The sequence below is a fragment of the Periplaneta americana genome, chromosome 1 (genome assembly GCF_040183065.1).
Source record: "Periplaneta americana isolate PAMFEO1 chromosome 1, P.americana_PAMFEO1_priV1, whole genome shotgun sequence".
NCBI classification, from domain to species: Eukaryota; Metazoa; Arthropoda; class Insecta; order Blattodea; family Blattidae; genus Periplaneta; species Periplaneta americana.
The window spans coordinates 189922296-189936668 of NC_091117.1; the positions used below are offsets into that span (position 1 = coordinate 189922296).

General features: G+C 36.7%; 1 protein-coding gene across 4 annotated transcripts in view; it reads right to left on the bottom strand.

The window, feature by feature from the left end:
* The window catches only part of qvr (protein quiver), a 98054-nt gene that overhangs the window by 70192 nt on the left and 13489 nt on the right, over positions 1 to 14373 (bottom strand). For all 4 annotated transcript variants that reach the window (XM_069834229.1, XM_069834227.1, XM_069834224.1 and 1 more), the window contains one exon: positions 10374 to 10461. In XM_069834229.1, the coding sequence (XP_069690330.1) occupies positions 10374 to 10398 (25 nt within the window). In that variant the 5' untranslated portion in view covers positions 10399 to 10461. The remainder of the gene's footprint in view (positions 1 to 10373; positions 10462 to 14373) is intronic.

The window sequence follows — 14373 nt, forward strand, 5'->3', positions numbered from 1 at the left end:
TGTGCTAGAGTTATAGTAGACTACCTAAAAACATGATTCCTGAATTTAATTTTTTTTTTGTGAGAGAGCGGTAATGACCGTTTTGAACTGTGTGATGTGGCACGGTCGCTGAAATTGGAACAGAACTTCCTTTTGGATTGCGGTTTCTATTTTTAAGTAATGTTTCAGCTTCCCTCTAGATGGGGGCACTCTCGCTTGACGACTTGATTGGAACCTGTCGCTGGACTTCAGCCAAGTTCCTCTCTCTCTCTCTGTGCAACAATAACACAACTCTTCAAATTGTTACGTCTACTGACTCGAGTTTCATTCTCGTGACTGATTTGAAAACAAAAGAAACCGGGAGTGGAAAACGGTGAAATTTATGCTATAAAATTAGTCCGCCTCAGCTAAGAGAAAAAATCTCGAATAAAAACACGCACAGGAGCTATACCAGCAGTCTAAGGTACTTCGAGACAAGAAACACATTACATTTCTTCAAATACTGCATTCGCAATGAGCGTTCAAGAGATGAAATTGAAAGTCATAGTACTGATAAGCTGTAAAACAAGGTTACGTCATAGATAACCAAAGAAATGCTAGAAGATGAAAGAGAGTAAAGAGAAAAGAAGATTGAATATCTGTAACGTAGAGTATTCTGTCCGTCCGCCCGCCCGTATATCCAATCGTGAATCTCTCTATTAATTCATCCATCCATCTCTCCATCCTACCTACATCTATCTACCTACCTCCAACCTACCTACTATACTCCAACCAGGAGAAAATCTGAGGGGAATGAGACGCAGCTGGGTAATGCTATGAATGAATGTTGATGTCATAAGATGTCATAAGGTCACATACGTGGGTACACTCATCTCCATTGGCTAACTCTCAAAGCACAAACGATAACACTGATACACACATACTTATACTACCCTATTTACAAAATTAGATCACGGTTAATCTCCTGGTCTTTTAATCCCTCCATACAGGAAATAACATATGCAGGAGAGCGCATGTTTTTAAACTGACGTTATAACGGTAATATTATCTACTTCGCTCCAATAGATGACGCAATAGTAAGCACATTCCTTTCACGGTTAATCTCCTGGTTGGAGAACAGTACCTGTCTACCTATGTATTTATCTTCCTGTCAATCTGTCTATCCAGCCATCCATCCATCCATCCATTCACCTACCTACTTATCTATCCATCCATCCATTCACCTACCTACTTATCCATCCATACATTCACCTACCTACCTACCTATCTATCTATCTATCTATCTATCTATCTATCTATCTATCTATCTATCTATCTATCTGTCTGTCTGTCTGTCTGTCTGTCTGTCTGCCTGTCTATCTATCTACCTACCTACCTACCTACCTACCTATCTATCTATCTATCTATCTATCTATCTATCTATCTATCTATCTATCTATCTATCTATCTATCTATCTATCTATCTATCTATCTATCTATCTATCTATCTATCTATCTATCTCTCTCTGTCTATCTATCTATCTATCTATCTATCTATCTATCTATCTATCTATCTATCTATCTATCTATCTATCTATCTATCTATCTATCTATCTATCTATCTATCTATCTATCTATCTATCTATCTATCTATCTATCTATCTATCTATCTATCTGTCTGTCTGTCTGTCTGTCTGTCTATCTATCTATCTATCTATCTATCTATATTCATGTCACTCTACCTATTCATTCATCCATCCATCCACCCATCCATCCATCCATCCATCCATTTACACACTCATCTATCTGCCTACCTCCTATTTTCCTGTCATTCTGTATGTCTATCCATCCATCCATCCATTCACCTACCTACTTATCTATCTACCTACCATCTACCTATCTACCTGTCTACCTATATATCTATCTTCATGTCACTCTACCTGTTCATCCATCCATCCATCCATCCACCTACATACTCATCTATCTGCCTACCTTCTATTTTTCTGTCTATCTATTTTCTTGTAATTATCCTGTATGTCTATCTACCCATCTATCGATGATAAATTATGTCGATGTGCGCTAAACCCGCTCTCAAATTATAAATGGGTTTCTCTTTACCTTTCAAGAAATGTATATACTACTAGGTTCAAAAAGTTCCCGGAATTTTACTACCATTTTTCGTATTAATATATAACAAGGGATATTATACATTTGTTTTGTTGGTAACATTCATGATGTCATTTCCTTAAAGTTTGCTGATAATGGCAATTATTGGTTTTGAGTTGTAGGCAATTGTTTATCATAGTGTTTTGTTTGTTCGTCGCATTTTGTAATTATGTCCACAGAGCAAAGTACAAACATCAAGTTCTGTGTTTTGCTGGGGACATGATCAGTATGGCTGATGAAGATGGTGATTTCTTAAACAAAATGAAACTGGTGCTACTTGTACGACCCAGTCCCTAAACGACAGTCATCTGAGTGGAAATCGAAAACATCTCCTCGGAAGCAAAAATTTCCTAGGGACACTTCCAAAGGCAAAGTTATTTTAAATGTTATGTTTTATTTAACGACGCTCGCAACTGCAGAGGTTATATCAGCATCGCCGGATGTGCCGGAATTTTGTCCCGCAGGAGTTCTTTCACATGCCAGTAAATCTACTGACATGAGCCTGTCGCATTTAAGCACACTTAAAGCAAAGTTATGTTGGAAGTTTTCTTCGACTCTCAGGGTCTCATGCACCATGAGTTCATTCCAGAAGGTCGTACTGTAACGAAAGAATTGTACGTAGAAACCCTCCGTCGCCTCTGGGACGCAGTGAGAAGGAAACGTCCAGAAAAGTGGGTAGAAAACAACTGGTTCCTTATGCATGACAATGCACCTGCTCATCGCGCAATTATTGTAAAGAATTTTCTTGCCAGGCACAACATAACTGCTTTGGATCACCCACCATACTCTCCTGATCTCTCACCACCTGATTACTTTCTGTTTCCCCGTCTGAAAAGTCATCTGAAAGGACGGAGATTCAATGCTGAAGAGGTTATCGCAAACGCGACGAGAGCACTAAGACGGGTTTCACAAAATGGCTTCCAGGCCTGCTTCCAGGAACTCTACACGCGTTGGCAAAAGTGTGTTGTTGCGGAAGGCAACTATTTTGAAGGGAATGCTGTAGAATAGTGTTTAAGGTACGTTGTTTCTATGATGCTAGCAAATTCCGGGAACTTTTTGAACCTAGTATGTACTATTGAATATACTAGTAGAATCAAAAAGTAACCGAACATGTGTAGATACATTTGTTGCAGATGACATGTAACCATTACATAAAACCCTTTCAAAGTACGCCCCCTGGGCAGTGACACACTTCTGCCAGCGTCCATACCACTTCTGGAAACATTCCTGCAGCTCATCTTTAGTCACTTCCCGCAGAGCGCGAGTCGCATGAATTTTCACCTCTTCGGATGACGCAAACCGCCATCTCTTGAGTAGTGATTTGATCTTTGTAAATAGGTAGAAATCTGCTAGAGTAAGATCTGGAGGACATGGTGGCTGTGGAAGGACAGGTATTTTGTGTTGTGCGAGGAATTCTCTTACCAAGAACGACCGATGTGCTGGGATATTGTCATGATTGTCCTTGCCACAAATTGGCTATTTTGGCATCACGAAGACGTCGAAGAATTACAACATACGTCTCCTTACTGACAGTTCGACCCTCAGAATAAATTCGAAATGTACGAGACCCTACATATCGAAAAACACTAAACTTCGAGCATTACTTTCCTCTTTGATCGGTCGGCGCACTGAGTCTATACGTTTGGAAAGTAGGCCACATACGACACGGACAAGGTAGAAAGGTTGCCTACAGAGCATGGCGTTGCCACCCGAAGTTCGGGTACTTTCTGACTCAACTAGTATTATTGTTGTACTCGTAGATAGAACATGCAATAGCAATCCCAATTTATTTTTCAACACGTTGAGTTCTGAGCTACAAGCAACTGACAAAATGCTGGTAACTACATCAGTTGCAATCGGTAATCGGAAGTTGATAAGCCTCCAGCTGGTTTCCACCTAGGTAAACTCGTTAAATGCAGCTACACGACACATGGGTGTAATTTACAGTAAGTTGATTAGCAGCGTGTCTCTTACTTCGTGTCAGATGCTCTGAAATGGTACATGAATATTTTTTTATAGATGCATTAAAATTATTTCATTCGTAAAGCATTGATTTTTCTTCACAGCTTGTGAACTAAAATAATTATACAATTATTTTTAGACTAAGCAATAACAAATTGTGAAATTTCAACATTCTATAGTTTAAACACGTAATTTTAATTTAGTAGAATACAAATTTTGCAAGCATTCTTTTTTTGCCTTTTTATTTTTTATTTTTTTTGCTTCAGTGTTAACACAATTATTAGTTCTTTTCCCAAAATTGAAATTGTACAGAACCATAATTATTGAGAATTAGACCCATGTTCACTCATAATAACGCAGTAATCTCATATAGTGTCGACATAACCTCATGACTTGTTCTGAAGTGATAAACTGAAATGTAATTAACGTAAGGGTTTAGGTACAGCAGTAAAATTTTCGAAATAGTTAACATTTTTTTTTTCCTCCATTACTGTATCTTGTGCAATAATGAAAATTCGTATGTGTAAAACACTGTCCTTCTGCCATGTGAAAAAAATTATTTACATTTTTTTTTTTTTCAAACTCAGTTCACTGTGCAGTGATGAAGCGTTTCCCACATAACTCAAAAACTATCCAACATTCTGTGATTAAATTTTTTATGTGTATTTATGCATGTCATATCTACAAGATGATGCAAGATCACTTCTCACCTTTGATAGATTGTCTGATAAAAAATAAATTTGTTAACAACAATGGTCAAATACCAGTATTTTCTTCTAACACAAAGTAAAAAAAATATTATTTATTAAGGAATGTAGTTGAAAGAACATGATATTGTAAACATGTGTTTCAGCAATAAAATAAAAGAGAGAGAACATGAAAAAGGTAACAAATTTGTGAGTTATGAAGGAAAACCTTCATCACTGCACAGTGAAATACCACCATTATGAATTTTGAAAAAAAAAAATATATATATATATATATTTTTTATCGTAAAAATATTTTTTTCATATAGCAGAAGGACAGTGTTTCACACATACCAATTTTCATTATTATACAAGATACAGTAATGGGAGAGAAAAAAAATCTTGATTATTTCCAAACATTTTACAGCTGTAAACTGTACCTAACCCCTTAACATAATTTTACGTATATAACGACATTAATGACTGATGAAAGTTCTTTCATATCTGTATGTAATGAGAACTTTTCATACCTCGCTCACTTTTCTACCTTTAGTTCAGCGGTTGGCAAATGTAGTACATTTAGTACTTGTAGAACACGACTTCATAACCCCCATCCTCTAGTTCACCCGTACCGTCGGTTGACATCTAGCATATGAGATGAATGAGCTAGGTAAATTTGCTGCAATCACTGTAGAACGGCTGAAAGTATAAAATGCCGACCACTAGTTTAGTTTTTGCTCTTTCAATATCACGTTACGAAGATATAGCGTGAGGTGAACACGATGTCGAGTCTCTAATACGACATATTGACAACGGAAAAATATCCATGGAATGGAATAGAATCGAATTTTCGGGAAGGGGGCATTATGACCCAGCACTGCGACCTCCTAAGATGTGTTGCGCTAACCCTCGAGCTAAGCGCATTTCCAAACTCACACTTCTGACTAAACTAATGCTCGTTGCGTACCCAGGTTTCGAGCTGGCCACGTTATTCGTCCCTAGGTCAGTCCCCTATGTGTATCGCCAGCTGGCGTTCGAGGAATTCTATGGAATGATGAAATGGAGAAATATTGGCGGAATGATGTAGGTGCCTAACATGGGGAAACGGGAGAATCTCGAGATAAACTCCAACTGCAGTCTTGTCCGCCACAAGTGTCACTATGGATTTTTCAATGAAAAATCCCAGGCCTGACCGGGATTCGAACCCGCACCTCCTGCGTGACAGGTGTAAGGTCTGACCACTCAGCCACCGCAGGAGACGAGAAATATCCTTACATCTAAAACGTTAGGCTGAAGCTACACATCTTAGCCGTTAGACATCAACATTATTGCGTCCGAACTTCATCCCACTTTCAACCCATAATATTTTTGGAAGGGGCTTAATATGAAGGGTTCAGAGTCATAGTGGGCCAAGCGCCATTATTAAAAACGGAGAAAGCAAGGGTTAAAGTTAAATAAATACCATAGTTTAATGACGATAGACATATCATTTAGTTTTAATATCCATACTTTATAGTACTTGCTATATTATGTTTCATTGAATTATGGTATTCACTTAATTTTAACCCTTGTTTTCTCGTTTTTAATAAATGGCGCTTGGCCCACTATGGCTCTGAACCCTTCATATAGAGTGAGGTGGGTTGCCTGTTCGAAAACTGAATACGCAGTGAACCTTATTGTAGTCAGCTGGTGTGGGGTTGTAAATGCGCCTAGCTAGAAGATAAGCGTAATAGATGTACTAGATCATACTGCGGGATCGTAGTGCCCGATCCCAATTAATTACTCCTACAATATCCTATGTCGTGAATACAAATTAACAATTTCAGAAGGCTATATTTTCACCAATATTAAACATAAATATATAATCCTACCACAATTTGAAAGGGGGAAGTTTGAAGTTTTATACTGACCTTAAATGCACTCGATGTGAGCTCCACGTGTAACACGGCAGACGTCCAAGTGGTGATCCCATTTTTGCCAAACCCTCTCAAGTATGTCTTATGTGACGTTTCTGATTGGTGTTAATGCGCCTTCTCAATTCGACCAACGTCGCTGGAAGTGGAGGTCTTTAGGCATTGTTCTTGACAAAACCCCACAGACAGAAATCACACACTGTGAAATCCGGTGAACGGGGTAGCCATGTGCAGAAAGTGCTGTCTGCGCCCGCTGCATAACCAGTCCATTGACCTTGAGGTGTTGATTTAAGTAACTCCGGACCTCCGTATGCCAATGTGGAGAGACTCCGTCTTGTTGGAAAATTAACTCCTGTTCCTCCTCGTACGTGAGCTGTGGCATTAGCCACTTTTCCTAAATCAACACCTACTAGTTCGATGCAACGGACGCAGACAATACCTTCTGCACATGGCCACCCCGTTCACCGGATTTCAGAGTGCATGATTTTTTTTTTCTGTGGGATTTTGTCAATGACAATGTTTGCATACTTCCACTTTAAGCGACGTTGGCCGAATTGAAAAGGCGGATTAACACAACAATCAAGAACGTCACACAAGACATGCTTGAGAAGGTTTGGCAAGTATGGGATCATCGCCTGGACGTCTGCAACATTACACGTGGGGCTCACATCAAGTGCATCTAAGGTCAGTATAAAACTTGAAACTTTCCTCTTTCAAGTGATGGTAAGAAACATATCAGGTTTGTAGACATTTTCTTGGGATACGCTACTTATTTTGAAAACATATGCAAGTTTATTAGATAGGCAATTACGCAGTGAAAAAAGTCACTCATGTTGTATATCGAGAGCCTAATGCTCAACAATAATAACAGTTTCAAAAAGCATTCTGCCTTTATATTGGACAACCCTAAAAACTGGTCTCGTTCAGTATAATAGGCTTTATTAAACACGATGACATGTGCAACTTTAAGCCATTTTTTATTTGTTCTGGAGGCCTGGCTTGGGACCTCGCAGAGTGAGGGTAATTGTTGTTTATTGGTGGAATAACGCTGAAAATGTTGATAAACAGGATATCTTTCTTGAGTTTTTTTTTGTTTGAAATTAGTGCGTTCCTATTAGCAACGTGGACTTGTGACATTGCTGCGCTGATAGGATGCCGACAAATTCCTATTAGCAACGTGGAGTTGTGACGTTACTGCGCTAAGTTTGAACATTGTCCTTTGCGTTTATTGGCTAGCCTGAACGATTTATTGTATTGCAATCTACCACCCACTGCAGGCTGAGATCTAGCTTCTAGTGCAAAGCTCACACTAAAATGCCTCTGACTGATTTATTGCTTCTATACTCCTGAATTTATCTCAAATTGTACATTAGGGTGGAGTGAAAATATGAAGTTTATTGAATCAAAAATGTAATACCAAGGAAAATTTGTGAGATGATATCATAAAGAACAATGAAAAATATATTTTCTCCAGATTAATATTTAGAGGTGTCCCAAGAGCAACATATTTTTAAAAATTTTCACAAAAATTTGAGGTTCAGATTTTCTAGCGAGAGAACATTCTCCATTGATTTAATCTGAACAGGATACAAGGAACATGTTAAAAAATACATGTTAAAAGACTCGGCATATTTTTGGTCCCCTGTTGTTTCATCTTGAAGTGTCACATAAACCTCAATTTATAAGAAAATTGGGAATAATCACAAAACTCTTAGGTTTGATATAATTAATATAATAAAATTAATGGAAATTCATTCTTTTTATGTTGCAAGGTATTTAAATCAGAATATCTCTAATTAATACAAGAAATCTGACCATCTACCCTGTATTCGCAATGAAAGAGAGGCTGAACCCATCACAATTACCTACCTATCATGACGTAATGAAATATTATCTATGAGTAAAAAAGAATTAAAATCTGACTTCTAATCAAAAGAATCTATTGTTGGAGAGATTTCAGAAAGAGTTGCTATCAAAACTAAGGAGATCCAGGTACAGGCATAAATTCCGAAAGTCAGTCATACAAGAATATTACAACTGATTCGTGCTTACCGTGATCAATGCATAAACTTAATGAAGCCTTGTAAGAAATGACATAGTGACAACTAAAGTGACAACATTGCAGAATTCAAAGAAGAAGCAAACACACTATTTGATATATGCAGTTGTAAATGCAAAAAATAATAATAATACTGTAGGCCTAATTGTGATAAAGACCTCCGTGTTCCAAAACAAGATAGAATGTTTTACTAGAGCAAAGAACAAAAAGAAGGATGATAATTGAACCTGTTGATTTAGTTATCACTCAGAAAGAAATGAAAAAGAAAACAAGAATAAATTCTAACTTAAAAAAAAATAAATGGACTGAAATGGAATTTTTGTCATATTTTATCTAAAATACTATAACGTTTTGTCTCTTCAGATCCTCTCAAAAACACTGTATACTGCAACCCCAATTTAGAATATTCCAAATAAAGTTTAAATATGTGACTTTACAGCAATTCATTAGCTATGTAACGAAAAACAAAACAATAGAACAAATATACAAAGAGACAAAAAATTATAATTTTAAGAAACTCCAAAGCCCTTGGAGCACCTCAAAAATTATAGAAACATCATATTTTTCACATCCCTAAGTTAGGTGAAAATACAGATTTTTGCACCTATTACATTTAGAAAACAGATAAAAAACAATTTCATGTATAAATTCACTCCACCCTATTGTACATACTGCATGAGTAATTAATTACGAAATTTCATTTTGTCCTTTCTTTCTTTCTTTCTTTCTTTCTTTCTTTCTTTCTTTCTTTCTTTCTTTCTCTGCTTAACTTCACCTTTCACCTGAATTATATCACGGTCAGTATATACGAGTATATAGGTAAACCGTATGTATTGCAATTAATTTCAGAGTTTATTCTTTGAGATATTTCAAACAAAAAGTTTAATACTATTTTGCTCGTTTTTGCTTCCTTTCCGAAATAAAATTGTTTATATGAAACATTTCATAATGAGTTTTGGAGAAGCCATTGATTTAATTCCGAATATGCTCAGTCAATTTAAGAGAGCAGTCTATAATGATAATACATTATTGAAATAATTTTAGTTTTGTCCTTTATATATGCAGAAATTTGATCCTAACAGATATAAAATGTTAAAATTCCTTTCCAGAACGGATCAAATTTCTGCACATTTAAAGGACAAAACTTAAATTCTTTCAATCATTTATTATCATTATACTCTTCTCTATTACCTAAATTGATTGTTAATGTTGGGAATTAAATGAATGGCTTTCCCAAAATACGCTATGAAAATGGTTCATATGAAATCATTTTTATCTTGAAAAGGAAACAAAAACGAGCAAAATTGTAGTAAACGTTTTTGATTGAAATATCTGAAAGAATAACCCCCTGAAATTGATGACGTTACTTACGGTTCATTCTGTATAATACAGCAGAAAGAAGCTTTCTTGCAAGGAAATGTCTTCGTTAAGGTTTTAAAGCACTAGAAAATCTGGTAACATTTAAAATACCGTGACTGTTACCTACATTGTTTTTTTTTCTGCATATAAATTAACATCTCTGCCATTTATTCAATATTCTCCACAACAATAATGAATACGGAGGGCACAATGTCGTATCTGTAAAAAAAAGGGCATTAGATAATGAAAAATATTTAATGTGACACTGACCTGGGACAGGAATTGTCCAGCGCATTATTATGGGCGTTCCACTTGTTTTCCCCGACTCCCTTTGCTCTTCTTTATGGCAGCATCACTCCTGCGGGAAACAAGATCACAAGACACAGAGCGTAGGTTCAAAATAGTACTACTCTAAGTGCACAGTGAACTGAGATGACACTTCGTTCATATTATAAAAGGTGTTATATTTTGCGTTTTACAGTGAAGAACAGTATTAATAGATTAATTTAGAAGAAAAATAGCGATATAATTAGAATCTTTAAAAAACATTTTCCGAGAAACTGATACGAAGTAAAACTAAATAAGGAAAGATATAGGCCATTCGTTATCTCGTAAAACCAAATGCTTGCGTGCGCTGTAGCATATAGTAAGAACCTTATGGTTGGGTAGTGAGCTCGCTTATAACCAAAGCCACCGTTTTTGGCGAGTGAAGTAAGTAATGGGGCTATTCCATATGAAATCGATCAGTAAAAAGCCTCGCATTTTTTTATACTCTAATTTTTTCCCTATTTATACAAGGTGCTGAGGACAGTGCATTTTCAAAAATATACTAAAGAAAGTCAAACGGTTTTCATACTATTGAGCGACTAATTTAGCGTATTTTATAAAAACAAGCCTCTTTCAGCGTTCAGAACTCTGGAACCATTTACTGCAGAACATTGAATGGGAGCTCATTTCGAAGCTGACATCTGGTAGGTTATGATAAGAAGTAATCCTTATTTTTATTGTATACAGAGAGACAGACAATCTGATTTTACTTACTTTTAGGCTTTTTGCCCATTTGTAAAAATGTGAAAAAATTGAGAAAAAAAAAACTTGCATTATTAAGAGGGATTCGGCATTGTTTGCTTAGTGACTCAGCAATAAGTTTCGAGGGTATTAAATAAATTATTTTCACACGCCTGGACTTGAACGGCCCAGTACAGAAAGCACTGGCCGAGAGCTGAAGATAAGCGAGCGTTGGGCGTCATTTTACTCCCGTGTTTATGAAAACTTGTGATAAAGCTAGCCCAGCTATGCGCTACTAGACGAAACATCACGGGCCGTATTCATAGACATTTTCATCGCGGGTTTCCGATGGATGATCAGCGTTTTTCGTATTCATAAACCAGTGTTAGCGATAGGATATGATTTGAATTCTGTACAAGTAATCAGTGGATAGCCGGGGTTGCTTAGTACGCTCGTAGCGCGTGCTGCGAAATGTCTATGAATAGCACCCCACGTGTTTGTCTCCTGGCCTTGCTTGTCTGGGCTAAATCCTGCCTCACAGTCAGCTGGTTACTTCACGCGCGTACTATTTATTTTATTTATTTGATATTTTCAATACTGTATTTTCTTATCAACGGTGCACCAGTAAAAAATATGTATTTATTTGTACTTTCAATGCGGAATCTAACCATATACTTTAAAAATATTTTTTCGTGGGCAAAGGCGTCTTAATGAAGAAAAATGTAAATTTCTTCATTTCCATAAAAAGTAAGAAAAACTGTTTACATGTCAATATAAACTTTAACTTCTCAGCATCAAAATAAACCATGATTTTGACCATTGGGTGAAAGGGTTTCGGAGCCACAACAGTTTAAAGTTGCTAATTTTATGAAAATACAACTTTGCACAAAGCATTGTATCACAGTTGTCAACTGACAGAAAACGTTTCATTGTATTTAAAAATTGCAAGGTCAATTTTCTCTGTATTTCGGTCGATTTGAGATGGAATAGCCCAATGGGAACGTTAAGGGCGAGTATGTTATCTTTGCCGCAGTCTGTAAGCGAGAAAACTGACAATGTGATTGGCAGATTGCTGAGGTGACTTGTGTCTAGAAGGTGGTGACACTCTCAGCTGAATTAATAATAGATGCCACTGACTGGGCACTGTACACAAGGACACACCCCAGAAACGCAAAGTGAGAGTATCTTGTCTTTGCCGCAGTGTGTGGACGATAATATTGACGACTATGATTGGGAGATTGCTGACGTGACGTGTATTTGGGTGGTACCATTCTCAGCTGCACTGGCTCACTGACTGAGCTTGTACTGAAGGACACGCGCCGAAAACGCTGGCGCTGGATGTACTACAAGTAGAAGCGTAGCGAGGGAGAGAAACTTCTTAGTCCACTTTCGTCTTCCTCTGACGGCAGGTAGATTTCATGAGATACCGAATGGCCTATACCATTAAAAGTCTTATTCGAAGAATTAGAGATGGTTGAGTAGATTGTAGCTGAGAATGTTTGTAAACAAGAGTAAGGTAGTACATTGACGAAATTACTAGCAATGGATAAATATTATACCGTTTTACTCCCATAATTTTAACAAAAGAGAATATGCATTAACGTTAATGTTTGCAGATGATCAGATTATTATATCTAATTCGGAAGATAATCTTCAGAAATCAATACATGCATTAAATAGAATAGCAAAAGAGTATAACATGACAGTATCCCTAAGTAAACTAAAGTGATGGCTTTCAAGGGAAAAGAGAGCATCCGATCAAAAATTGTAATGGAAGATAGTATTGTGTACAGAATTTAAGTACTTAGGATGCAATATATCATACCAAAAAGAGTGTGATCAAATTTAAAAAAAATGGAAGTAGGCCTATTTAATCATCTTAATGGCACTATAAAAAGGTGTTTGAAAAATAAAGCAAGAAAAGACACAATATTAAAGTTTTATAAAGTAATGTCAGTGCCAAAACTATTGTATGGGAGCGAAACTTGGATCATGACAGAGAAAAATAAAAGCAAACTTGAAGCAAATGAAATGAGGTTTCTAAGAGCAGTTGCTGGCTATAAGAAAATAGACCATAAAAGAAGTGAAGATATAAGAAAGGAATTAGATATATATAATCTGAACGATAAAACTAAAGAGTATAAAACCAAGTGGATAAACCATGTACAAAGAATGAACATAGACTACCATTTCATTTTAAGAATTATAAACCGGTAGGGAAAAGAAATATAGGAAGGCTCAAAAAACGGTGGCATGAACAAGATATGTAGATTGCTACAGACAATAATGTCTAAGGCGTGAAGGAAGAAGAAGAAGAAGAAGAAAGGTAGACAGTATTGCATAGCATTCGGGAATGGGATTGAGTGAAGATAAAGACGGTGAAGAGTGGAAAATACTGTATATAAGAAAGTATGGAGGAAGAAAATAGACTGAAAATAGGAGAAATATTTTGTGCGAGATCGTGCGTATTTGCTTGGTTTCCGCACAAAACCAATCCACGGAAAGTCTAAAATTCCACATTCAGTATTCCCACCCTAACACACATAACAATTTCCCTGTTCTTACCGCTTAAGTGACATATTGATTTTACTGCTTTAGGCGTTTAACATATTATTTTTAGAGACGTTCAATATAGTAATAATTATAAATTGTAAACTTACCACTGCAATTTCACCTAAATTGCACTATTAATTATTGTTTTTAAATATTTGCAAAAATAAATCATTACATAACCTTACCGTTTGTTTAAGTTCGCATTTATAGACTGGGGGGGGGGAAAAAAAGACAGACGTATATCACGGCCTGCTGGAGTATAGTAAACACAGAAAACATTTTAAAGCAACAATGTTATTTATTAGGTTATTTTACGACGCTGTATCAACATCTAGGTTATTTAGCGTCTGAATGAGATGAAGGTGATAATGACGGTGAAATGAGTCCGGGGTCCAACACCGTAAGTTACCCAGCATTTGCTCGTTTTGGGTTGAGGGAAAACCCCGGAAAAAACCTCAACCAGGTAACTTGCCCCGACCGGGATTCGAACCCGGGCCACCTGGTTTCGCGGCCAGACGCGATGACCGTTACTCCACAGGTGTGGACGCAACAATGTTGAAGATAGATATTTTTGTTTTGCAAATTTGCCGTCATTGAACAGAAACCAAGATGGAGATTTCATTGCAACTAATTAGAAATTCCTCTTTCAGGTATGTAATAAACGATCTTCGCACAAAATAATGTACGATACACGAGGGGCATGTTTTCG